The sequence below is a fragment of the Puma concolor genome, chromosome B3 (genome assembly GCF_028749965.1).
Source record: "Puma concolor isolate L17-30 chromosome B3, mPumCon1.1.hap2, whole genome shotgun sequence".
Classification (NCBI taxonomy): domain Eukaryota; kingdom Metazoa; phylum Chordata; class Mammalia; order Carnivora; family Felidae; genus Puma; species Puma concolor.
In genome coordinates this window covers 45793064-45820852 of record NC_141672.1, presented here as the reverse complement: position 1 = coordinate 45820852, position 27789 = coordinate 45793064, and the positions used below count along the sequence as shown (strand labels likewise).

General features: G+C 40.4%; 1 protein-coding gene and 1 pseudogene across 1 annotated transcript; one reads left to right on the top strand and one right to left on the bottom strand.

The window, feature by feature from the left end:
* Window positions 1-657: 657 nt before the first annotated feature.
* TBPL2 (TATA-box binding protein like 2) lies at window positions 658-27294 on the bottom strand. Its single transcript, XM_025919326.2, has 7 exons — window positions 27229-27294; window positions 23872-24332; window positions 22687-22774; window positions 20079-20170; window positions 13465-13632; window positions 8574-8668; window positions 658-734 (listed from the first exon to the last, which is right to left on the bottom strand). Exons 1-7 carry the CDS (start codon window positions 27280-27282, stop codon window positions 658-660), a joined length of 1035 nt encoding a protein of 344 aa, XP_025775111.2. The 5' UTR covers window positions 27283-27294.
* Window positions 24659-25079, top strand: LOC112854973 (small ribosomal subunit protein uS8 pseudogene; annotated as a pseudogene).
* Window positions 27295-27789: the final 495 nt, after the last annotated feature.

The window sequence follows — 27789 nt, the reverse complement described above, 5'->3', positions numbered from 1 at the left end:
TGATAACCTGCACATCTCCATCAAATTCTGAGGATTCCACAATCTCTTTAGGTCTTGAATCTGAACCCTTTGCTCCATTCTTTTAGTTTTATCTGGTCTATTGTAATACAAGGACACAGAATGATAAACACATACGAAAAAGAAGTCCCTAAACTGTTTTCAAAATAGAGCTTACACTAAACCTGAATGGTTCCTGAAAGTTTATTTTTAAACAAGAGGAATAATTTCCTCTATCATTTCAAGCAAAAAGATATTTTAAAAGGAAAAAAAATAGACACATTAGTTTCTATCCTGCTATGTGATGTTGCAGTTATGATCTAGTCTATGCAGTTATCTGAAATTTCTATGTATCACTATATATTTGCGGGGAACATGTTAATATACTACATCTCCAGCAGAACATTACATTTTGATGATTAAACATGATTATCATTCTAGCAAGGCCATAAATCTCTCAAATTCTGAAAAGTTTACTTGTTCAATTTTCAAAGTAATATGGGTGTCATTTTGAAAAAAGTTTCTTCAGTTTTTAGGCATGAATACTCATATAGAATCATTCTTTAACAAATAGAGTCAAAATGTGCGTGTTTGTGTGCTGGGCTTATGCACATTCTCAAACCAATATATTATGAGATGCTGAATGGTTGAATGACGTACTCAGGCTTTTTTAAAACCCTTTAGAATAGGATAGATGTTTTCAAATGCTTCATAGATCTCAGAACGTTCTTTGGCACCTACAAAGAAATCCAAGTTTATATAATATTTAATATAAAAATACCAAAATTGTTTTAAGAATAAAATTTCATCTGTCACCTCCAATTACCTTTAATATGAAGATATCTCTTTAGGTTTACCTGAGAAGTGACATTTTGGTAAATACAAAAGAATTTGGTGAGGACAGCCACATTCCCATGAACACATACCCTAGAGCAGAGCTTTCTAGTACTTTGCTGTGTGGGTGTATCAGTTCATCTTTAGTCTCACAGAGTATGAAATATGGAATGTTATCTCTCAGCATGCCATGAACATGACCAGAGAACATGACTTTTGTCAGCACCTGTGGGCACTCAGCTGCCAGCACAAGGGACTTCCTTGGATCCCCTCATGTCTAGTTGACACCTTGATTCCCTAATATTGCCTAACAGAGTGAGACAAACTGCAGCAAAAATTTTACATTTCATTGTATAAGGAGAGATTATTAGAGGAGGAAAACTGTGCCACTGTCACTCCTTAGAGTCTGAAGTTTCAAGGATCTTTCATTGTAACTGTCCTAGGGATTAAAATGGATAAAAACATGAATTAGACAAGGTCCCTACCCTTGAGAGACAGCAGTCAGGCCCTGCTCATCTATCTCTCACCACCACTCACTGCCACCAACTGCTTCCACCTTCAAAGCTATGCAGGCACATTGTATTAAGGGTTCTAGACTGGTAGTACTTATGTTCATATGGAGCTCTCAGCTAATTGGGAAACTATTATCTGCTATCATTGGCAGGAAGCAAGTTAATTCTCTTATTAGCATGAAGAGAACTTATTAGCATGAAGAGTCTTACGCTGATAAAGACTCTTCCTGGAGAATGTAAAATGATTCAGCCACTGTAGAAAACAGTTTGGCAGTTCCTCAAAAATGTTAAGAATGACCAGATGACCCAGCAATTCTACTCCTGGGATTTGTCCCCAAACTGAAAACAGATACTCCAACAATATGCATGCACACACGGATTCCTTGCAGCATTATTCCCAGTAGCCAAAAAGTGGAAACCCAAGTGTCCATCAATAGATGAATGGATAAACACGTTGTAATATACACATACAATGGAATATTTTTTAATGTTTATTTTTGAGAGAGAGACAGAGACAGAGCATGAGTGGGAGAGGACAGAGAGAAAAGGAGACACAGAATCTGAAGCAGGCTCCAGGCTCTGACCTGTCAGCACAGAGCCCGATGCAGGGCTTGAACACACAGACTGTGAGATCATGACCTGAGCCGAAGTGGAACACTCAACCAACGGAGCCACCCAGGCGCCCCAAACAATGGATTATTTAGCCACAAAAAGGAATGAGGCTGTGATATATTCTGCAGTGTGGATGAACCTCAAAAACATTATGCCAGGGGTGCCTCAGTGGCTCAGTTGGTTAAGTGTCTGACTCTTGGTTTTGGCTCATGCCATGGTCTCAGTTTGTGAGATTGAGCACAGTGTCAGGCTTTGCACTGACAGCTTGGAGCCTGCTTGGGATTCTCTCTCTTTCCCTCTTCCTTCTCTCTCTAGCCTTTGTCCCCCGCCTCTCTCAGGGGGAGGGGGGGTAGGGAGGAACAAACATTATGCTAAGTGAAAGAAGCGAGGCACAAAGGGTAACATACTGTATGATTCCATTTATACGAAATATCCAAAGTAGGTAATTCCACAGAGGTTGCCAAGGGCTAAGGGGAGGGAGGAATGGAGAGCAAACTGCTTAAGGATATGGGATTTTATTTTGGAGTAATGGAAATGTTTTGGCACTCGATACAGGTGGGGTTGCACAAATTGTGACTATACTAAATGTCACTGAATTATTCACTTTAAAATGGTTAAGTTTATATTATGTGAATTTCACCTCAAAATTTTAAAAAATGTTAAAGAATCAAAGATGAAGTCCTTATAAGCTTAAAAAAAAATTTTTTTTTGAGAGACAAGGACAAAAAGTTACTTATTCCAAGGAGTTTACTGCATGTGAGTCTCCATCCTCAAACACGTGGGGTGGGGAGAAGGAAGGGGAGGAGGGGAAACTACTGACATGGGTAACAGAAACTCTGTACCTTTGGGGCAGGAAAAGTCCCTTAAGCCTCAGATTTTTGTTACAGCACTAAAATTTTCATTTCTAAAGTGGTTGTTTTGCAGAAACCAAACAGTGAGTTGGGGAAATATTTATTAAAAAAAAAAATTCTGCCTCTGATTTGATGGACTTTTCCCCCCTTTTAGGTATATTTGAATGTGAAAGCTTTCTTAATAGGAGACAGTAAAGTATAGTAGATACAGCAAACAGCCACTCACCCACCCATTCAACCTCCATCCCCACCCACCAAAATCAAGGTTCTTTTTATATTTGAGAAATGGAGGATCTAGGTCCAACATTCAAGATAACTATGTACTTCAGTTTTTCATAACACTTAAAAATCATACCTATGGGAATGCAAGCTGGTGCAACCACTCTGGAAAACAGTATGGAGGTTCCTCAAAAAACTAAAAATAGAACTACCCTAGGGCCCAGCAATTGCACTACTAGGTATTTATCCAAGGGATACAGGTATGCTGTTTCGAAAGGACACATGCACCCCAATATTTATAGCAGCCCTATCAACAATAGCCAAAGTATGGAAAGAGCCCAAACATCCATCGATGGATGAATGGATAAAGAAAGTGTGGTATATATATACAATAGAGTATTACTCGGCAATCAAAAAGAATGAAATCTTGCCATTTGCAACTACATGGATGGAACTGGAGGGTATTATGCTAAGTGAAATTAGTCAGAGAAAGACAAAAATCATATGACTTCACTCATATGAGGACTTTAAGAGACAAAACAGATGAACATAAGGGAAGAGAAACAAACATAATATAAAAACAGGGATGGTGACAAAACAGAAGAGACTCATAAATATGGAGAACAAACAGGGTTACTGGAGGGGTTGTGGGAGGGGGGATGGGCTAAATGGATAAGGGGCACTAAGGAATCTACTCCTGAAATCATTGTTGCACTATATGCTAATTAACTGGGATGTAAATTAAAAAAAAAAAAAAAATCATACCTAAGAGGATTTTCAAGCCCCAACAAGTTTAGCATTCTGGCATCCCCTGAAGAGCAAAACACACCCGTTGCCCAGGAGGGAACAGACATTGACAGTGATCATTATTTTATATGATAGAATAACATCAGTAGACACAAAAGAGCTTTGTGGAAATTAGCTAATACAATTTCTTTCATTTCCTATGTGGAAAATGAGGCCCAAGAAGCTGAAGTTCCCCTGAATCATGAATAACAGCTATGGGTGAAGACCTCACATATCCAGTGTCCCATCTAAAAGTCACCAAATAAACTTTGCCAGCAGTTGTAACTGGGTATTTCAATGAGGGGATTTGGTCAATCTAGTCAAATATTTCCTCACTGAAATACTGGTATCACAACTTTATGGGAACCCAAATTGGTCCTCTAGTCCTATTAATCTATTATCAGACATCCCAATTTAAAACACCAGGCTCCAATTAGGTGACTGGCCTCTCAGTCTTTTCCTGCAGGAGAAAATGACCACCACTTTAGGGGATAAACACCATTCCTGACCAGGGTGATGGAGGAGGAAATTCTGTGGCTGGCATAATGAAGAAAGGACTGGCATTGAAATCAAACTATATGAGCCCAAATGCCAGCTTTACCATTAACTAGATTTGAAATCACAGGCAAATTGTTTAACCTCGGAGTTTCCATTTCCTTACCTGTAAAATAAGGACAATAGCCTTCTCAGAGGGCAGCTGTAAGCATGACGTGAGTGGATGTTGTAAGAAGTCCCCTGTAAACCATATCATTTTATAAAATCTAAGCTATTTTTACGGTCCTAGGAGAATGTGCTTCAGGGTTAGGGACACTGGGATGGCTGGCTTGTCCAAGTACACATAGTTTATCATCTGGTTCTGTAAGAGCCAGTGGCACATAATTTGTCTCCTTTCCCCAGGGCTGATTCTGGCCATGGGTGAGGTGGTGGGGGGAGGGTATTATATTTGCTTTCCTGTCCAGTATGTGTAGCTGGTAGTCACCCGAACTTTATGAAATATCTGCCATCTGTAATAAGGTTTAAAAGTTCATTCCTACCCCTTGGCCAGCCCAAATATCAATTTCCAATACTACTTAGATTTTCCAATTCTATTCCTACATCAGGGAAAGTCTTACAATTTGTTAAAAATAGCATTCAACCCTTCAAAGTACACATTTTACAGTACATACTAACTTGCTATTGTTGGGGGATTCCTGGTAACCACTGACAGGGATCGTGTTATCTCTCTGGCCTACTCACTAATAAGTCTTGCCATTTGCATGTTGCCCTCTGACCTCCTCATTTCCAAGAATTGCTTGATTGAGAGTGACCCTACGTAATAAAAACCCAGATTCTTAAGAAGTCCATTATGCTAGAGGGAAAGCGATACATGTGAGGCATTTTAGACCATAGACTAAAGCCTCTTTAGACTTCATATTCCTATCATCAGGGCAAGGCATCACAGCAAAATTCCAATCTTTCAATGCTAGGGGGAAAAAATAAGACTGGGTTTTCACCAAGGGAATAACAGCTAACATTTATACCACATTTACCATACACCAGGCACTGCTTTTCTGCCTCCTCGCATTTAGCAGGTATTTTCTATGGCCACCTGCCTTTACATATGTGGAAATCAAGGTGGAGAACTTAAACTCACCCAAGGTCATACAGCCAATAAATGGTAAAGCCTGGGTTTGAATTAGACCATTGGTTTCCAGAGTCCAGCCTCTTAGCCACCACACCTGCTGCCTCTCACCACTAAAAGTATTTCTCTTTCCTTCATCTGACAAGAAGGAAAAGGGAGAAGGTGCCCCCCAAAACCACACAGGTGTTTGCACAGACATCCAAAGAGCTGAGGGACAAAGCGAGTACCTGAAGGTGGTGGGCACTTCAGTTAATACATCTCATCCTCCCCGCTCCCCTTCACAAAAGTGATGATCTACATCTTGCAAGAATGGAGAAATTTAGCTTTGTTTGTTCTACATGCTGAATGCGTAACAAATTTTAAGGGAAGTGTATTGCATGGTCTTCAGTATAATGTGTGGACAATTCTTTATTTGTGTGATTTGAAACTTGTAGCAAATGTGTACATGCAAGTTTTGTTTGTTTTAATTGGGGTAAGTAGGAAAGCTGGTTTTAATTTTTTTTTTAATTTTTTTAACGTTTATTTATTTTTGAGACAGAGAGAGACAGAGCATGAATGGGGGAGGGGCAGAGAGAGAGGGAGACACAGAATCGGAAGCAGGCTCCAGGCTCTGAGCCATCAGCCCAGAGCCCGACGAGGGGCTCGAACTCATGGACCGCGAGATCGTGACCTGAGCTGAAGTCGGACACTTAACCGACTGAGCCACCCAGGCGCCCCAAGCTGGTTTTAATGAAAGATATTTAAAGAGATTTGTTTTTGTGTACTCCTAATAAAGATTTAGCCATTATAGTACTTGTCAATTGGCACTGTTAATAAGACTGATTAATAATTATATAAGCATGTACATGAAAGTATCTTCCAAAGGTCTTGAAAAGTTTGTCCCCTCTATATGTAGGGCATATGTAGGGCATATATAGTACGGCATATGTTTGCTCCAGTATTTATACTATTCAATTTACTTGGCAGACTTTCCCCCTTTCCTTCAGGATATACAGAAGTAAACTTTAAGTCAGTCACTAGGAGGTCTTCATTATTCTAGACTCTAAATTGGCAGCATCTGAGAAATTATAGCTTTGCTGTATTCAAAACGTTCTTGAATTCCAAACAGGCTTTCCTCACTTTGAAGACACATTAGTTGTTACAGTAAAACAAACTATAAAACTTTACTGAGTGTTCTAAAAGAAGACTTAAGAACAGAAATTCCATGTTTTGGGATGCTGAGTGATGACTTTATCATTTTTCCCCAAATTAATTCAGGTAATGCAAAAATCTCAAATTTTTTTAGATGGGACAAGATTTTGTAAAATTCTAAAGCTTATTTGGAAGACTAAATATTCAAGAGGAGCTAAGAAGCAAACTGAGAGGGGAAATTGACCCTAGCAGAAATAAAGACCACTAAAATTAAGGCACACTTATACCACAATAGTAATATATACAATAGGATTATCACAGAATTCTAGAGCAAAGGCAAGACTAGAGAACAGACCCATATATAAAGGTCAAGTGGAATGATCACAAATTAAGTAGAGTAATATGCAGTGGTAAGATGGCTGGCTGGCTATGTGAGGGTGGGTCCTAATCACTTTGGCCCCTGCTATATAAATTTGGCATTCATCTTGGTACAGAAAAGTAAAATATGTAAAAAGTAAGACAAAATTAGACAAGAATAGCAAATGTCAGTAGAATGGTATGGAAAGAATCTCAACCATTTACCTCAAGAGTTAAAAAAAAACCCTTGTTTATGTAAAAATAAGTCAACTGGAAAAAGCTGTAAGTATAAAACAAAGAGTAATTACTTTTAGTATTATGGCAAACTCATACAAAACCTTAGGGAAAAAATAATAAAACACTAGACAAAAAAGATTAAGTCATGTACACAATGTCTACAAAAGACAAAATGCTATTTCTTGACTATCTTAGAAAAGTCATCAATTTCTGTTTCTGATTGCCAATGTAGTTAAAGCAATGAGATCATTTTCGCTTATAAAGTAAAAGTTTTTTTATGCCATTTTTGTTTTGAATACTACTGAGGGTTGATACTTAAATCATTGCTGTTAAGAACATAGAATATGGGAGAACTATATTGTGTATCCCTTTAAAAAACAATTTGATAATTTGTACTCAGAACCTTAAGAGTAGTCATATCCTTAAAAGTTCCATTTCTGAGCATCCACACTAACAATATAATTCTCCACACATAAAAATAGCCAAAGTCTGTGCCATTATAAGCAGCAAACAAAGAAAGAACATTTAAATGCTTGGCAATGGAAAATAAGTTTGATATGATAAAGTGTGAGAACAGAAGTAGGAAACAGGCTGTTGGCCAAATCTAGTCCTGTTTTTGTATAGCGTGTGAGCTAAAAATGGTTTTAAATTCAATGGCCTAAATGATTGGGGGCAAAAAAAAAAAAAAAATCAAATGAAGAAAAATATTACATGACACATGTAAATTATATGAATTATATTAAATTCACATTTCAGAGCCCTTTCCTTTAGGTAATGCCTATAGCTACTTTCATACTGTAATGGCAGAGTTCAGTTGTTGCAACAGAGACCCTATGGGCCACAAAGCTTAAAATATTTAGTATTTGGCCCTTTACAGAAAAAGGTTTGATGACCCCTCTGTTAGAACATTTGTAGCCGAGGAACACCTGGGTGGCTCAGTTGGTTAAGCCACTGACTTCAGCTCAGGCCATGATCTTGCGGTTCACGAGTTCAATCCCTGCATTGGGCTCTGTGCTGACAGCTCAGAGCCTGGAATCTGCTTCAGATTTCTGTGTCTCCCTCTCTCTTTGCCCCTCCCCTGTTCACACCCTGTCATTCTCTCTCTCTCAAAACTAAACATTAAAAAAAAAAAAAAAGAATACTGTTCAACTCTTAAAAGTATTCTAAGAGGATGTTAAGGATGTTAAGATAAATATACATATAAAAAGAAAATAAAAACATGAAAAAAGTTATATCATTTTGGATATTGAGACCAATGGGTGATGTTATAATCATTTCTACTTTTCATTTTTTTCCTCCAGGTGTTCTACAATAGCAAGGCTTTATAATGGTGAACAAAGCTATTTAAGAGGAAAAGCAAAGCATACACACAGCTACTGAATTTTAGGAAAGTCAGAAAATAATCTTAGAACTCACCTGTCAACACAACTTTTCCAGATACAAAGATAAGCAACACAATTCGTGGTTTTACCATTCTATAAATAAGGCCAGGAAAAAGTTCAGGTTCATAACTGTTAAGATATAAAAGGGAAAAGTTAAAAATAGTACTATTCAACCACTTTCCCATAATATTCAAGACCCAGAATATTGAAGCTATTTTACCAAGAACTTTTGGCCTTTTTTTTTAATGTTTGTATTTATTTTTGAGACAGAGACAGAGTATAAGCAGGGGAGGGGCAGAGATAGAGGGAGACACAGAATCTGAAGAAGGCTCCAGGCTCTGAGCTGTCAGCACAGAGCCCAATGCAGGGCTCGAACTCACGGACCATGAGATCACGACCTGAGCTGAGGTTGGACGCCCAACAGACTGAGCCACCCAGGCCAGTCTTAATAGAAGTACTCTGGAGTGCTGTAGGCAATTTCTTACGGTAGAGTCAAGAGCAAAACTCATCTTTGGTCCTAAGATTTTTTTCAAAGTGCAGATCATCCTAAGCTATTAGAAATTAAGATAACTTAGGGCATCAAATTTAATGCATTAAGATCTTCTTGGTTAAATGTTTTCCATCTTTCCAAAAAAAAAAAAAACCTATCAATAAAAATACATAAACGTGTTTTCTAAGTTTTCCAAGTTTCTCAATAATAAGCACATTTTATATGCATTTATAAACTGCTAAAGCTAACAATTTTAGCAGATAGAACCTAAAAAATTTTCTAGACCACTATCATTTGTCTCTGGAAGGGTGCTGTAAAGAATGCTAAACTGTCCCAAGTGTTAAAAATTTAGGATTTGTGGGGCACCTGGCTGGCTGGGTTGGAAGGGCATGGGACTCTTGATCTCAGGGTCGTGAGTACAAACCCCACGTTGGGTGCAGAGATTACTTAAAAAAAAAAAAAAGAAAGAAAAACTTTAAAAACTTTAGGATTTGTTCCTATAAATGGTAACTCAGTTGTATTTACTACCAAATGTAGAAGGATGATAGGGCTAAGAACTGCTTCTCCAGGCTCCGGCAGAGAGAAGTCTCCGGCAGAGACTCCTAGAAAAGTCTTGAAGAGACTTCAAAAAAGAAATCAAAAGTTAAGAGGAGGTTGAGGAAATAAAAACAACAACTAATGAAGAACAGATATAAGAAAAAGAAGAAATTTGACAAATGAAACACAATACACATAAATCTTTGCATTTAAAGGGTAAATCCAGACCACAGAGAAAAACTCCATTCCACTCTGCAATGAGTAAGACTCCTACAACAGCAGATGTGAAGTCTCTTATTGGTACTAGAAAGATGCACTGCAGTGGTGAGACTACTTGCTGAAGTGTGTGGAGGCTGCTATGGGTGGACTTGTCTTCCTAGGACATCACTCTTCGTGCAGAGAGCCTGTTAAGACTTTATTCACTTACCACTTCTCAACACTGGGGAGACAACGATACTGGCGGGAACCCTGGAAAACTTGTGTGGGAGCTATGAAGTTCTAGCCAAGAAAGTGAAAGCTAGGGGCACAGAAGAAATGTTTCCATTTCCCCTTCCAACAGAATCTTAGCATTCTAGAAAGGAAACAAGAAAACCAAAGTCTTCAGTATATAAATGACGGCAAACTGCAATTGGCTTTCAGAACCATAGTTTTAAGATACCAGCATAACGAACTTCCAGTAAGATATCTACTTCAGGGGCGCCTGGGTGGCGCAGTTGGTTAAGCGTCCGACCTCAGCCAGGTCACGATCTCGCGGTCCGGGAGTTCGAGCCCCGCGTCAGGCTCTGGGCTGATGGCTCAGAGCCTGGAGCCTGTTTCCGATTCTGTGTGTCCCTCTCTCTCTGCCCCTCCCCCATTCATGCTCTGTCTCTCTCTGTCCCAAAAATAAATAAACGTTGAAAAAAAAAATTAAAAAAAAAAAAAAAGATATCTACTTCATTTTATTTATTCTCTGCCTCATTTCAAAGGAAGGTTAAGGCCAGGGGAAAAGAAAAGAGACTTGGTTAGAGACAGAATTTTATGAGGATAAAGAATAACTAACACTTGCCAATCTCTTAGCCAACCCAACTTCAACTCATCATTCAAGTGTTGGCTTCAGTGTTACCTCCCGTAAGAACTTTGACCTCCACATTCCCCCCACCCTGTGAAATATCCTGGTTAATGGTACCATAGCACTCCAAGGGGTGTTCACCCTCATAGTTACCATATTAACTTTAGCTTCTCTGTCTTCCCTTTAAGACAGTGAGCTCCATGAGGGCAAGGGACCATGGCTGTAATGACTATCATGATCACCACAGCATATGCTACACGGTAGCCTCCTAGATATTAGTCACTTAGTATTTGTTATCACGATATCTTTGATTTAGAAAGGAAGGGAGAACAATGTTCAGAGAAAACTGGAAACAACTATGGCATAGAAATGTTGACAGAGGAGGTGCCCAGTAATTAGGGGATACTTACGGTATCAGATGCTGATACACAAATTTGTAGATCCAGGAGAATGAAAAGAACTTGAGGTTTTAACATGGGCAAACTTAACCTAATAATTACAACTGGTATACGCCATGGTTCCCTGACAGCGTTGCAGACAATTAAAGAGAGGTCTCATTTTAAAGATACAAACCTATTTTTTTTTTAATTTTTTTTTAACGTTTATTTATTTTTGAGACAGAGAGAGACAGAGCATGAACGGGGGAGGGTCAGAGAGAGAGGGAGACACAGAATCTGAAACAGGCTCCAGGCTCTGAGCTGTCAGCACAGAGCCTGACGCGGGGCTTGAACTCACAGACTGCAAGATCATGACCTGAGCCGAAGTCGGACGCTTAACCGACTGAGCCACCCAGGCGCCCCACAAACCTGTTGAAAAAGAAGTGTTTTCATGTCTCAATGCCCTCAGTCCACACATTGGAGCTATAATCCATATCCTAAGGGTGGAGCCCAAGTGGCAAACTTTTGGAGGAGACAAGGATAAGACTAGAAATAGATAGTAGTGGGACTATAATGCAGGCTGTATGGTTACATTAAAAAAAAAAAAAAAAAAAAAAAAGATGGATGAGATCCTAAAACTGCTTTGGAAGGAAGACAGAACAACTAACGGACCCACTCCAAGTGGCTGAAATCAGTGCATAGGATGAGTTCGCATCTTCCCCTAGTGGCAATTTTATCTTTCAGAAAGCACAAGTAGTGACGAGGGGTACTCCTACCCTAGACTTAAATCTGACCTACAAAGACGACAATGTTGGTGAAAAAGAAATAAAGTGAAATTTGGGAGAAATTGTACACGTCATTTTAGAGGCCTAAATGGCCAGAAAGCAGAGTGGTAAGTCTAATACAGACATAGAATCTTGGCAGAGATCTTTCATCAGAAAAAGTTGGTTGAGAGACAAAACAGAGGCCCATGGTTGAGAATCTGGAAGAAAAGATGCCTCATGTGTTAAGAGATCCTTAAAAACAAAGCTTTACTATTAATCTACAACCCTTCCCAAGATTGAAGAATGAGAAAGGTACCTAAAAAGGCAGCGTTTCCTGCATGGGGTGCTTCACAGTTGAACTCAATGGTAACATCATAGGTATCCAATAAGTATATGTTGAAAAAAATTAATGCAGAGGGAAAAAGAAAATACAGTCAAGGGGAAATAAACATAGCCTGAGGAATATCCTAAAAGCTAAATCTCAGAATGAACTGAGATTTTTGAAAAACTAGGAAAAAACAAAGCAATTTTTAACGGCTGTTCAGACCATGTCTGAAAAAGAAAGCTAACAAATGTCAGAGACAGCACAGCTATAGGATCCCTATTCACTCTGTAAATGGGAATGATCACTCGCAGGTGAAGCATCTGTGATTCTAAGCAGCTCACAGGGCCTTGGCCAGGTATATATGCCCCAGGGCAGGGGGCTTTTTGGTGCTGACCAGTCAGCCTCCATCACTGCTGAGGGCCTGAACAGGCTGGGAGAAGCACCAATGCAACTGAGGAAAGCAGACCTGGTACATTTGCTGTTGAGCTGGGAAGTTACATTTGAAGAAGCAGGCTAGAGATACTCCCAGGACTCCACTAACGAACAAATTGTAGGGTGGGAGCCATAGCTACACGCGTGTAAAACCCCCTCAAACTCAATAGGACTAAAACTAGGTAGGACTGCCTTCATAGAATGTGCTAGGCCATTCTTTTTCCATCTTTTCTCTGACCCTTTCTCTCCTGCCAGTCATCAGCCCCTTCCATCCTGCCTACCCATCTCATACTGCTTCTTTCCCGGCCATTGCCACCACCCCTGCCAAGCTGGGTGTGCCTGTTTCAGAAATCTGCAAGGGAGTCTCAAGCCTCTGGCAAGAAGTTCTGACATCACCTGTGAGCCTGCTGGAACTGCAGATTCAGGCAAAAATCAATGATGATGCAGCCTAGGCAGGAAAGTGCTCTTTTTTTTTTTTAATGTTTTTATTTATTTTTGAGAGAGAGAGAGAGACAGAGCATGAACAGGGGAGGGTCAGAGAGAGAGAGAGGGAGACACAAAATCCGAAACAGGCTCCAGGCTCCAAGCCATCAGCACAGAGCCCGATGCGGGGCTTGAACCCACGGACCGCGAGATCATGACCTGGGCTGAAGTCAGACACTCAACCGACTGAGCCACCCAGGCGCCCCCAGGAAAGTGCTTTAATAAGCTGTCCAGGTGATTACTATGCAATTTAATTTTGAGACCCACTATTTCAGAAGATTGTACACATACAGTAACCAGTAAAGACTCAAGCACAGCATCTTAATCCTTTTACCTACAGTCTTAAAAAAAACAAAACAACAACAAAAAAAGCACAACACTTTCTCTGAAAGATACACGATGTAAGCAGCCTGCCTGTAATACAACTTCAATACCTCGGGAAACTCAGAAAGTTTTATAACCGTCATACCTACTGAACTGCTGATGGGTTAACACCAAACCTTCCAGCCTGATGGGAAATCTCACATCACAGCTTCCAACCATGTTCTGTATTTTAAAATCGAGGAATCTGGCCGGGAACCCAAGCTTCTGCACCACACGAGCATACTTCCTCGCAGCAAGTCGAGACTGCTCTTCACTGGGGAGGGGCAAATGTATTTAAAGAGGTCTTAATCACTATGTCCCCTCTACTGCTTGGGCTGTGTTCACACACTTCCCTGATTGTATCTTTAGCATCTGTACCATGTTGGTCTTTCAATGTATACTACACACATATAGATGCTGAGGACAAGGACCAACCTCCCCTACTTGTGTCCCTAGCACCCAGTAAAAACCAAATCAGAAACACATTTCCATCTTCATTTGTCATCTTACACATATAGGGTATTTCTCTCTTTTTTTAAATTATTTTTTTAATCTTTATTTATTTTTGAGAGAGAGAGAGAGAGACAGAGCATGAGCAGGGGAGGAGCACAGACAGAGGGAGACACAGAATCTGAAGCAGGCTCCAGGCTCTGAGCGGTGAACACAGAGCCCAACACAGGGCTCGAACCCAGGGACTTCGAGATCATGACCTGAACTGAAGTGGGACACTTAACCAATTGAGCCACCCAGGTGCCCCTATTTTTCTCTTCTAATTGTTTTAAATGCTAGAAGATAAAATTAACTATTCCACTGGTTTCAGAATGTGTCCTCAGACCTGTAGCAGAATCAGCACCTGAGAACTTGTTAGAAATGCAAAGCCCCAGGTCCCAGCCTCAAGCACTCTGGGGGTTGGGGCCCAGCAGTCTGTTTTTTCACAAGCCCTCCAGATTCTAATGCTCAGTCAAGTTTGAGAACCATCCATCTGGTCTAAAAGTTTGTGTCACGTAGATGGGAACAACAGCAACAAAAATTCGGACACGTGTATACAAAAAAAAAAAAAAAATCAACATGAAGCAAGAGGTATGCCAATTGGGTAGCAAAGACAAGATATCAGGACCAGGTTCTTTATGGGACAAATTATATATAATTTTTTTTTTTTTTTAAGCACAAAAATACCTCAAAACCTAACAAATTTTGCTCAGGCTTTCTCACAGAATTATCACTCAACTCACACCCCATATGAGAAAGGAAGAAATTTATTCCACTTTGTGGCCATATTCTTCTAAGTGTTTGTCCTGCTCCAGCCTGAAATCCAGGTCAGAGAATGTCAAGTCTTGAGAAGTGAGGCTTTATTTTTCATTACGTGCTTTTCATTGGTCATTGACAAAACAAAAAAGGAGTCTCAGCAGGGGTTGCCAAACAGAATGGAAACCTGGTGGGTGAACCATGTGAACTCCACCCTCATCTTTATGTTGAAAATCAGAAGCACCTGGAAGAGCCAGATTGAACATTTGGACCAAAGGAAGCACTCCATTCTCTTTCCTATCTAGAGCCTTCACAACACTGCCCCTCTTAAGTGTATTAATTACATCACATATTTCACTTCACATTTCTTCTCCTCACCCACTTCTAACTCCTGAGATGTCCCTGCCAAGGCCATGTCTCCAAGTTAGCAAGGAAATAAATACAGTCTCAATTTCTAAAACATACATTTGCCTAACTGGCTATATTGCTGATGTTTCCCATAGTGCTGATGTTTATAAGGTAAAAATTTAAGAGTTTGGGGAACCCTGTAGTTTTGTTGGAAATCAGCTGTCAATAGGACATAGAAATTCCCAAACAACTTACGGTTAAAGTCTACATACATGTTCTTATACAAACATTAGAAAATAGAGTAAGAACCAGTGGTGGTGACACTGATTAAATTGTCAGTGATAACCACTGATTAAATTTGATGTTTGTGTACTTTCCCTGTGCAAACACAGGTAACCTTCACTAGCAAACTCCAATTATTACAACTAAAGAGAAGAGGTTTGGATAAATTTTTGGAGATAATTCTGATAGCTCTTAGACTAACCAAAATTTCACAAATCTCTGTTCAAGACTCAAGAACCAAATAGATTTGGGGAAGAAGTATCTCATTATCTGAACTCACTATCTGAATTTTCACCATTAGATTTTGGCAACCAAATAAATTCAGATAGGGAAAGTACTCATGAAAGTGTGTGTAATATAAGCATACTTTAAAGTGAAAGTTGGATAATAAACTTACAATTTAGTTTCCTGTTCCCCTACAGCATAACACAATGTGACATCCTTCCAACTCAAAATGTGTACGTTTTAATAGCTAAATACAATTTAATGATCTAATCAAAAATCTATTATCAGGTATTTGTCTCCCCCCATTTTAAACAATGCTGAAATGAACATCCTTGCAGATACCTTGCAGAGTCGTCCAATAAGGACCTAAAAAGGGGAGATTTATGGGGGTGCCTGGCTGGCTCAGTTGGTTAAGTGTCCAACTTTGGCTCAGGTCATGAATTCACAATTCATGGGTTCGAGCCCTGTGTCGGGCTCTGTGCTGACAGCTCAGAGCCTGGAGACTGCTGCAGATTCCGAGTCTCCCTCCTGCTCTGCTCCTCCCCCACTCACACTCTCCCTCCCAAAAATAAATAAAGATTAAAAAAAAATTTTTTTTTTAATGGGAGACTTCTAGGTCCAAGAATACATGGATCAACAGAAGAGACAGCCCAGAAATTTACCCAGATACATATAAAGAACATGTAAAAACAGGTAGGGGAAAATATGGATTAAGAATAGATTTGTCATATAGATACAAAAATCCTCAACAAAATATTAGCAGACCATATATAACAGTGCATTAAGCAGATCATGCATGATGATCAAATGGGATTAATTCTGGGGATGTAAGAAGCATTCAATATTCAAAAATCAATCAACGTGACACATGACATCAACAAAATGAAGGATAAAAATCATATGATCATCTCAACAGATGCTGAAAAAACCAGTGACGAAATTCAACATCCATTTTTTTTTTTTTTTTTTTTTTTTCCAACGTTTATTTATTTTTGGGACAGAGAGAGACAGAGCATGAACGGGGGAGGGGCAGAGAGAGAGGGAGACACAGAATCGGAAACAGGCTCCAGGCTCTGAGCCATCAGCCCAGAGCCTGATGCAGGGCTCGAACTCACGGACCGCGAGATCGTGACCTGGCTGAAGTCGGACGCTTAACCGACTGCGCCACCCAGGCGCCCCATTCAACATCCATTTTTGATAAAAAACACTCTCAACGAAGTGGGTTTAGGGGACCATACCTCAACCTAATAAAGGCCATATATGAAAAACCCACAGCTAACATCATACTCAGTGGTGAAAAACTGAGAGCTTTCCCACGAAGATCAGGAACAAGCCAAGGATGTCCATTCTTACCACTTTAATTCAACATAATACTGAAAGTCCTAAACAAAGCAATCAGACAAGAAATAAGAGGTATTCATACTAGTAAAGAAGCCAAACTGTCATCATGTGCAGATGACATGATACTATATATAATATCTACCAAACAAATACTAGAAGTAATCAATGAATTCAGTAAAGTAGCAGGATACAAAATTAACACCAAGAAATCGGTAGTGTATCTATACACTAATAAAAAAAGTAGGAGAAATTAAGAAAACAACTCCACTTAAAACTGCACCAAAAAGAATACCTAGGAATAAACTTAACCAAAGAGGTGAAAGACCTGTACTCTGAAAACTATAAACACTGATGAAAGAAACTGAAGATGACACAAACAAATGGATAAAAATTCCATGCTCATTGATTGGAAGAATATTGTTAAAATGTCCCTGTTACCCAAAGCAATTTATAGATTCAATGCAATCCCTATCAGAATACCAACCACATTTTTCACAAAACTAGAATACTATTGAAATTTGTATGGAACCACAAAAGACCCCAATAGCCAAAGCAATCTTGAGAGAAAAAAAAAAAAAAACAAAACAAAGCTAGAGGTATCACAATTTCAGATTTGAAGATAAACTACAAATATGTAGTAATCAAAACACAAAAACAGGCACAAAAAACAGACATTTAGATCAATGGACAAAGAGCCCAGAAATAAACCCACAAATATATGGCCAATTAATCTATGACAGAGGAGTCAAGAGTATACAACAGGGAAAATAAAGTTTCTTCAATAAATAATGCTGGGAAAACTGGATAGCTACATGAAAGAAAAAAAAAGAAAAGAAAAAGAAACTGGACCACTTTTTAACACGCTACACAAAAATAAACTCAAATTGATTAAAGATCTAAATTCAAGACCTGAAACCATAAAAAATACAGAAGAGAACACAGGCAGTAATTTCTCTGACATCAGCCATAGCAGCATTTTTCTAGATCGGTCTCCTAAAGGGAAACAAAAGCAAAAAGAAACCATTGGGACTACAAAGTAAAAACTTTTGCACAGGGGCGCCTGGGTAGCTCAGTTGGTTGGGCATCTGACTTTGGCTCGGGTCATGATCTCACGGTTCGTGAGTTTGAGCCCCACATCGGGCTCTGTGCCGATAGTTCAGAGCCCGGAGCCTGCTTTGTATTCTGTGTCTCCCTCTCTCTCTGCCCCTCCCCTGCTCATGGTCTGTCTCTCTCTGTCTCTCAATAATAAATAAATGTTTAAAAAAATTTTTAAAAACTTTTGCACAATAAGGAAACCATCAACAAACCAAAACGCAGTCTACTGAATAAAAGAAGGTATTTGCAAATGATATATCTGATAAGGGGTTAATATCCAAAATATATAAAGAACTTCTACAACTCAACACCAAAAAAATATATATAAAAAATCTGTTTAAAAAATGGGCAGAGGACCTGAACAGACATTTTCCCAAAGACGACACACAGATGACCAATTGACACATGAAAAGATACTCAACATCACCCATCATCAGGGAACTAACACAGCAAAGCCACAATGAAACATCACCTTACACCTGTTGGAATGGCTAAAATTAAAAAGACAAGAAATAACAAGTGTTGGTGAGGATGTGGAGGAAAAAGAACCCTTGTGCGCTGTTGGTGAGAATGTAAACTGGTGCAGCCACTGTGGAAAACAGTAATAGAGGGTCCTCAAAAAATTAAAAATAGAAATTCCATATGATCCAATGATTCCACTATTGAGTATTTACCCAAAGAAAAAAACACTAATTTGAAAAGATAAATGTACCCCCATGTTTACTGCAGTATTATTTACAATAGTCAAGATATGGAAGCAACCGAAGTGTCCATTGATAGAGAAATAAGGAAGATGTGGTATACAAATCAACAGATTATGTAACCATAACAAAGGATGAGATCATGCCATTTGAGAGATCATGGATGGTCCTAGAGGGTATTATGCTAAGTGAAATAAATACTATATGAAAAAGACAAATACCATGTGATTTCATTTATGTGTGGAATCTTAAAAAAATTAATAAAAAGCAGAGGCAGACCTAGAAACACAGAGCACAAACCAATGGTTGCCTGAGGGGAGGGGGTTTGAGGGATGGGAAAAATGAGTGAAGGGAAGTGGGAGACACAGCCTCCCAGTTATGGAATGAATAAGTCAGAGGAATTAAAGGCACAGTATAAGGAATATAATCAATGGCCTTGTAACAGCGCTGTATGGGAACAGATGGTAACATGGTATGGTGAACATAGCATTAGGTATAAACTTGCTGAATCACCTGAAACTAATGTAACGTTGTGTCAACTATACTAATTTATATATTATATATATATTATATATATAATATAAACATATATAAATATATATTTAATAACAATTATAATAAAATTTAATATAAATAACATCAAAAACACAAATATAAAAAATATTAACATCCAGTGTTGTTTGGAGAAAATGAATACTTGATGCATCTCTAGAGTGAGGAGAAATTCGTACAACCTTTCAGGAGGACAATTTACTACTCATCTTCTAACACTTAGAGGGAAAAGCAGCTCCTACCACAGTTTTATGATGAAAGGATCTATATCAGTACAGGGCTGCCTCTGCAGGAGATCCAAGAAAAAAACAAGCCTTTTAAGAGTTGCCTCCTGAGCTAATGCTCAAGCTAATGGTCAAGAAGTGCCTAATTTACCTCCTTTAAAAAGTTCTATCCATTTATCTGTAATGAGGAAAATATACAATAACTACTTCCCCAGGCTTATAACAGGCTTTGTCACCACTATAGTTTTCTTTTTTTTTTTTTAAAAAACATTTATTTATTATTGAGAGACAGAAAGACCCAGAGCGAGAGCAGGGGAGGGGTACAGAGAGGGGGAGACACAGAATCCAAAGCAGGCTCCAGGCTAAGCTGTCAGCACAGAGCCTGACGCGGGGCTCGAACTCACAAACTGTGAGGTCATGACCTGAGCTGAAGTCGGTTGCCCAACCAACTGACCCACCCAGGCACCCCACTATAGTTTTTAAATGCACCTTAAGAACAAGTTCTAGCAGCCTAGCTAAGTCCCTTCAGTTTTAACAGGGGAACTGCAAAATGACACCTAAGTCAGTATTACGTGGCATTTCATGAACTTAAAACTCTTTAGCAAAGTATTTTGTTCCTACTATGTGTTTTAGAACATGAATACTATCCTTCCTTGTTTTACATACGGAATTATTTGTCTGATAACAGTGAAGGTGGTTCCGCATACCTTTTGGCTCCCGTGCAGACCATTTTCCCAGAGCTAAATATGAGGGCTGTGGTCCTGGGCTCTCGGATCCTCATTATGACAGCAGCAAACCTCTATACACAAAAGTCAAAAGAACAATTAGCCTCTGCTAGGATGTAACACTATTCCAATTGAAAAGCTGAGCCGGACATGAAATTGGTCTTGAATAAACCGATTTTGGATGGGAAAGGGAAAAATTGTCTGGGTCTATTCTCCCCGCGCTAATGCTAACAAAAACAATCATGATTCTAAAATGTACTTAGAAAAAACAGGTAAGAATAATAACAATAGAGCTAAAATTCGAATGCCAGTTATATTTCAAGCCCAATGCTAAGAGGTTTAAAAGTTTTGTCACCTTTATCCTCATGCTAGATCTCAACTGAGTCCATGATTATCACCATTTAGTGCACAGGGAAACTAAGTGGTTATTCAGCTTCCAGCATTACAGGGAATGGTAAGGTTGAGATTTAAAACCATGACTAATTGGGGCGCCTGGGTGGCGCAGTCGGTTAAGCGTCCGACTTCAGTCAGGTCACGATCTCGCGGTCCGTGAGTTCGAGCCCCGCGTCAGGCTCTGGGCTGATGGCTCGGAGCCTGGACCCTGTTTCAGATTCTGTGTCTCCCTCTCTCTCTGCCCCTCCCCCGTTCATGCTCTGTCTCTCTCTGTCCCAAAAATAAATAAATAAACGTTGAAAAAAAAATTAAAAAAAAAAAAAACCATGACTAATTGGATGCTGTGTTTTTTTTTTACCTTGAAATACTTCCTTTTTCTTTCAAAGAATATTTGGGGAGGGCGGAGAAGTATGAGGTATGTTACAGGCTTGCCAAGACTCTATAATGTACTAGTAGCCACTATATATATATATTTGTCAAGTTCTTGCCTACCATAGTAGTTCTTGAAGTGTGGTTCCCCCACATGAGCAGCATGGGCAAGCCCTTCAGGTGGTACTGATGCAAGGGAGGGCTGCCACACTGACATGTCACCAAAGACCTGCTTCTCCTTCTGGTCCTACACACGCACTCCCTTCTCCTGCTCTCATCTTCCCCCATTAAGCTGGGAACGAAACCGGGGTGGGTAGTATGCAAGACTGCAGGTTCCCTGGGTCAGAGCTCCTCCACAGAACCAAGGTGGGACTAGAAATTTCAGATTTGAAGTGTTGACAGAGAGTGAAAGAACCCCGAGACAGCACCGCACAGAGCCGATTGAATCTTGTGAATGTTTTCCAACATTTAAGGTGATGCCCTCACCTTAAGGTGAGCTATCTTAAGACAGCTCAAGTGCCAAGCCAGAATTTCTCTGGCTATCAAGTCCAAGTTTGGATAGATCCTATACACAGAAATAAAATGAGGGAGCACTGAGCATGATGGGCAATAAAATATGCTTCAATATGCTGACTTAATAGTGTGGTCAATCATGGATGCAGCCGTACAAATCCTAGCTTAGCATTGTGTTTCTGTGCTCATCACAGCCGCCTACATGAAACGGGAAAAGGAAATATCTGGGTAGTATTGAAGTACATTTAAACTCAGGTGTCAGCAAGAACACTACCAAAACAGTAAAAACAACTTAATCCATACATAGCTGATGCTCACAAGGTCTGCTGGGTTCCTCTGTAGGAACTCTGTACGGCCTTCTTCATCTAACGCCATAAATCCTCCACCACCCAGGATGGTGACCTTCTCCCCAGTAGGCACCAGATCTTACTCAGTACTCATAAGTACAGAGACCAGCAAATTACTAAATGTTGACTGAATGAACAAATCTACTTCTTAGGTTGATAGGCCATTAAAAATTGGATGCCTCGCCTTGGCAGGACACAACAAAGAGTAGACTTTATTAAACTTTGAGGGAAAAGAAATCCCTGACTCTTACTCGAGTAAGTAGAAGCTTAAACTTCACACTTTAAACAATTCAGCTTTCTCAAACAAGAGAAATTGTAATAGGAAAAGTATGTGTCAGGTAGGTGGAACAACATTTAGAAAAAACTATTTCCAGAAATATGATGGCATTTTAAGACAGTTAGCATCCTTGTAGGCTCAAAGTGGTCATACTGAAAAATCTGTTTGAATGACAAGGGAAAAATCTTAACTTTTAGGAACCGCTCAACCACTGCTTTATTCAGCACAGGGAATGAGGTTATTTTTTATAACTTCAAAACAGACAATGAGGCAATTAATCCCTTGAGTTGTCAACAGTTCTGCACTAACAATTTTTTCCTGTTTTAAAAACAATAACAAAACGGGGCTCCTGGGTGGCTCAGTAGGTTAAATGGCCGACTTCGGTTCAGGTCATGATCTCACAGTTCATGGGTTCGAGTCCCGTGTCGGGCTCTGTGCAGACAGCTCAGAGCCTGGAGCCTGCTTTGGATTCTGTGTCTCCCTCTCTCTCTGCCCCTCCCCCGTTTGCGTGGTCTCTCAAAAATAAATAAATGTAATTGAAAAAAAGTTTTTTAATAAAAAAAACAATACCAAAGGAATGAATCAATAACATGATCATATGAAGTAAATCTAGTATAGGTACTGCCAAAGCAAGCACTGAAGTAAATCTAAATAGAAGCTAATTGTTGAATGAAATACCGAGAAATCTTACCTTTGGGTTATACTCTGCATTTTTTGCATGCAAAGCTATTTTCTTCAGATCCAATTTACAGGCCAGGTTTACAGTGGAAACTATATTCCTGAAGAAAGAAGTCAACTTAGAAAATTATATCAGACACAAGAAGTAAAAAAAATTAAAATGTATTAACTTCCTCATCTTATAAGTATCTATTAGCAACTTCCTAGAATTATTCTCAATGTGAAATACATTGTATCATGAAGAACTCTAGTAAAATGTAAAAATTCCAAAGTGAAGTACTAAAATGGTTTTTTCTGTAATGTCGTGACTAGCTGAATAAAAGCAAGTTTTAAATCTTTTTCAAAACCATGTCTCAAAATAGCAAGCATAATCCTAAATCAATTTGCAAGTTGAATCCAATTTTACATCTTTATATTCTTTGTGTTTATCCTACCTCAACCACAATTCTCAGCAATTACAGTGCTCTAGTATAAACAATATAATCCTTAAGAATGTATATACTAACTCTTAACCCTCTCTTAGCAGATCAAGAATTGGTACTTCATTTAACAGATAACCAAACTGTCTAAAGACACAATCCATTAAAAACTGATAAAAGAATAATTAATAGGGCACTTGGGTGGCTCAGTCGGTTGAGTGCCCGACTTTGGCTCAGGTCATGATCTCACGGTTTATGAGTTCGAACCCCGCGTGGGGCTCTGTGCTGACAGCTCAGCCTCCTTCGGATTCTGTGTCTCCCTTTTTCTCTGCCCCTCCCCTGCTCCCACTCTGTCTGTCTGTCTCTCTCTCTCAAAAATAAATTAAAAAAATATTTTAAAAAAGAATAATTGGGGCGCCTGGGTGGCGCAGTCGGTTAAGCGTCCGACTTCAGCCAGGTCACGATCTTGCAGTCCGTGAGTTCGAGCCCCGCGTCAGGCTCTGGGCTGATGGCTCAGAGCCTGGAGCCTGTTTCCGATTCTGTGTCTCCCTCTCTCTCTGCCCCTCCCCCATTCATGCTCTGTCTCTCTCTGTCCCAAAAATAAATAAACGTTGAAAAAAAAAAATTTAAAAAAAAAAAAAAGAATAATTAAATCTAAAATTCTCTTCCCCACACTATTATTCTGAAATTCGTTGTCCTCACATTCAAGAACATAAACGGTATACCCAGGAGCTCACCCATTAAAAACACACACACATACACACACACAAACAACTTACTGTAGTTGAGGCACAATTCCAGAACATTCTGAAACAGGGGTCACTGGTGTCATGGGAGTTATGGACATCAGAGGCGTGGAGTTTGGTTTCTCAGGAGAGGGCTGGACTGAGTCAGCATCACCAGGGTATGCTTGTGAATGGGACTTTGACAAAGTGCTGTCACTGATTAACCCCAGACCCATGTCCTGTTCTCTGGGTAATGACAACCTACTTTGCTGACTTTGAGTTTTACAATTTTCTTCGATGTCCTGCTTGCTTCTAATAACACTCTGGTCTTTACTTTCTTGGGTAAGTTCATCTGGTAGGAAGCTAAGATCCACAGATGAGAAATGGCCAGATGCTCCTTTGACTTCTTGAAGATGTGAATTAAACACAGTCTCTGAATTGGATGTATTAGGTATGTACCCATCATTAGGTACAACTGGGCTGAGCAGCGGTGACCCAGGTGGAGTGAGATCATCCTAGGCCATTTCCAAAACAAAATGCAAGAAACAGAATAGCATGTCACACCAAAAGGATACCACTACAGCTAGCAGGCAGCATGTTCAAGATGCAAAGCAATCCATGATAGCTTCTAGTCATTTCAAGCCTCCTTCCATAAGGTATCACTAAGTTATATTACAGGGTTATAGCACACTTAACAGAAACAGGAAAGTAGATCTTAAAATGCAGAGACAGCATTTTTCATAAAATATTTTTCCTACGTTAGATCCGTAGGAAGTTACCACTGTAATTTTATAATAAAGGAAACAGCAATCATACTCTAAATTGTGTGTACTCTGAGTCCTCTTTCTGTGCCTCCATAATGGTGTGCATGAATGTCCTAGCAGAAGCTCTCAAGAGCATGAACAATGTTGAAAAGAGAGGCAAACACCAGGTCCTTATTAGGCCATGTTCCAAAGTCCTCAACCAGTTCCTAACTATGATGATGAAGTATGGTTACATCAGCGAATTTGAAATCATTGATGATCCCAGAGCTGGGAAAATTGTTGTGAACCTCACAGGCAGGTTAAACAAGCGTGGAGTGATCAGCCCCAGATTTGACAACTCCAAGATCTAGAAAAATAGCAGAATGACCTCCTCCCATCCCACCAGCTTGTAGAAAAGAGCTTGGTTTCACTATACTGACAACCTCAGCTGGCATCATGGACCATGAAGAAGACAGACGAAAACATACAGGAGGGAAAGTCCTGGGATTCTTTTTCTAGAGATGTAATATATACGTGCAAATAAAATGCCTCAATGGACAAAATAATTTTTAAAACTTGTATGTACTTTGAATAGATTTACTGTATGCCATAAGTTGATTATAAACTTTAGTTAATTTAGGTATTTTTTAGAGTTTTAAATTCCTATTTCAGAGAGAAAAGTGAACAAAGTTTAAGATGGAGTAGTGAGTGCTAATCAATACTCCACTGAAGACCTAAGGTTATTCCTTCTAGTCAAAGGAGAGATGAGTAAATGTTCTAGTTTCATGAATTTACAATAGGAAAACAGTTATTGAAATTTAAATGACAAGAATAGTTTAAATCAATGTATTGTATTTCCAGCCCAGGGAAGGCTGTTCAACCTCTATTAATATCAATTGAGGGAATGAGGTGTGCCACTGAAGGAAACAGCTAATGTAAAATTCATGGGCTTTTTTACGGAAAAGAATCGATTACCTTGATACATACATTGCCACCTGCTTCGCCCAAGTTGCAGACCTATATTCTAGGCTTTGAGCACTGCTTGCAGGATAACCTCATCCGTTAGAAGATCAGACTTCTAACAGCTGAACACTCATGAACGTCTCATGTTGGATCTTCTTGGTGACAAAGCTACCTCGAGCTAACAAACTGGTTAGATCCTACTGAATTGTTCTGTTACTCTAAGTCCAGCAGATGGCAGGGGTGGCTAATTGTTCAAAGAAAACACTTGTTTAGAAGAATGCAGTCATTCTCTTGAAATAAGATTTTGCACTATGTTTCATTTTGAATTATGTAATTCTCCCCATTTACCCTCACCCACAGGTGGCCTTTAAGAAAAGCAAGGTGGGGACAATGGCCTGGATTCCGCCCCATTGTTTTATTGGCCTCTCCTTTACTAGCTGGAAAGGATCTATCTCATCAGCCAGTTTACACCAAAGCACTACTGTCTGCAACACTCTGGGGTCTCCCTCCCCTCCTTCTTCCCTCAAGGCATTTTAGCTGGGAGGAAGCTCTCACCCAGGCAACCCAGCTTCCTGAGGCAATGCCAACAGGATATCCAAGGAGGATGTTTTATGGCAATGGAAGCTTGACAGCCTCCTTTCAAGTTTACCCTAGGAACACACTTTAGAGGATGTACTTACAGCATATTCACAGCATCTTTGGCCTTGCATCAGAAGAAATGTTTTGTTACACTGTCTTTGCAGAACCATCAACTCATCTTTCCAGCATGGGCTTTCATTTGCTTTGTGAAACGCTGAGGCTTCACTACTTCTACCTCAGTGCTAATTGTCTTCTTTTTAAAAATCCCCCTGCCCCCGAAAGTTGCCCTTTTGCCTTTCTTTTTGAAGATTCCTTGCTCTCTTTTCTACAATAAAAAAAAATTAGGGGCGCCTGGGTGGCTCAGTCGGTTAAGCAACCAATTTCGGCTCAGGTCATGATCTCACAGCTCTTGAGTTCAAGCCCCGAGTCGGGCTCTGTGCTGACAGCTCAGAGCCTGGAGCCTGCTTCGGATTCTGTGTCTCCCTCTCTCTCTCTGCCCCTCCCCCACTCATGCTCTGTCTCAGAAATAAATAAACATTTTTTAAAAATTTAAAAACCTAGATGCCTTCCATAAAAAAAAACCCAAAAACTTAACTGCGAACTGAAAGAAGCCACAGGTGTTTCCAATTCAAGTTTGGCCACCCTTGTCCGCACTCCGCAGACGGCCAACTCCACCCCTAGCCACCTCGAGGCTGTTTTTTGAGGCCTGTTCTTAGCATCCAAGGCTGCTACCCCCTTGAAAGTGTACTATCAACGCTTCCCGCGTACGTTTGTCCTAGCAAAGCAGAGACAGTTTGGGACCAGAGGTCGCTACTGCAGACACAGAAGCAAGCTCTCCGCGTCTGCGTCTTTATAACCGTGATGGGGCCATCAAACCATGGCTCCGGAGTCACACTATGCCAGGTTCCACTTCTGGTTGGCAACCATGGCAAGTTATTCCCCCTCTGGAAGCTTCTATTTTTCAACATAAAGAGGAGGACAATCAAGCCCACCTCTTACGGTCGCTAGGAGTTCTTCATTAAGCCTTCATTAAGGCAAAACCCTCTGGGCTAGGGACTGGGCGCTCAGCAACCGGGCGGGGACACGCTTTGTCCTCTGGGACAGTGGCGGCAGCTTCCGGGCTCACCTGGGCGGCGCACTGGTCCAGGTAGAGCTCCAGGTACGTCTGCTCCTCCTCCATGGGTGGAGGCCCCACCGTTAGGAGAGCTGAGAGGCGGGAACGGGGAAGCGCCCAGGCGAGTTGAGCTGCAGCTGAGCCCGACTGAGCGCGCGTGGCGCACGGGCCATTTATCAGCCCCGCGGGCGCAAATGGCGAGGCGGGGCCGAGCTGGGGGTCGGGGCGTGAAGGGGCTGGGCAGGGGCCCCTCAGGTCCCTCCCCTGGGCCTCCGCCTCCACCCGGTCCAAGCCGCTGCAGACCGTGGGAGCCATGTGAAGAGCCAGGGAGGGCACCCGAACTCAGCCGCCTGCCCACGGGTCACTAGAAGAAAGGGAGAGAGGGGAGCGTGCGAGGAGACCGCAGGGAAGGGGCCCTCGCCTGGATGCAATCACCGCACTTCGCCTACAGCTGAGAAGCCGCTTGGCCCGCAAATCTGGAGGTTTCCTCCAGTACCTGCCAAGGGCTGCCTTGGCCTCCAAAGGGCAGAGGTCTCCGTGTTAGCAGCAAAGGACGTGAAGCTTTGAACATAA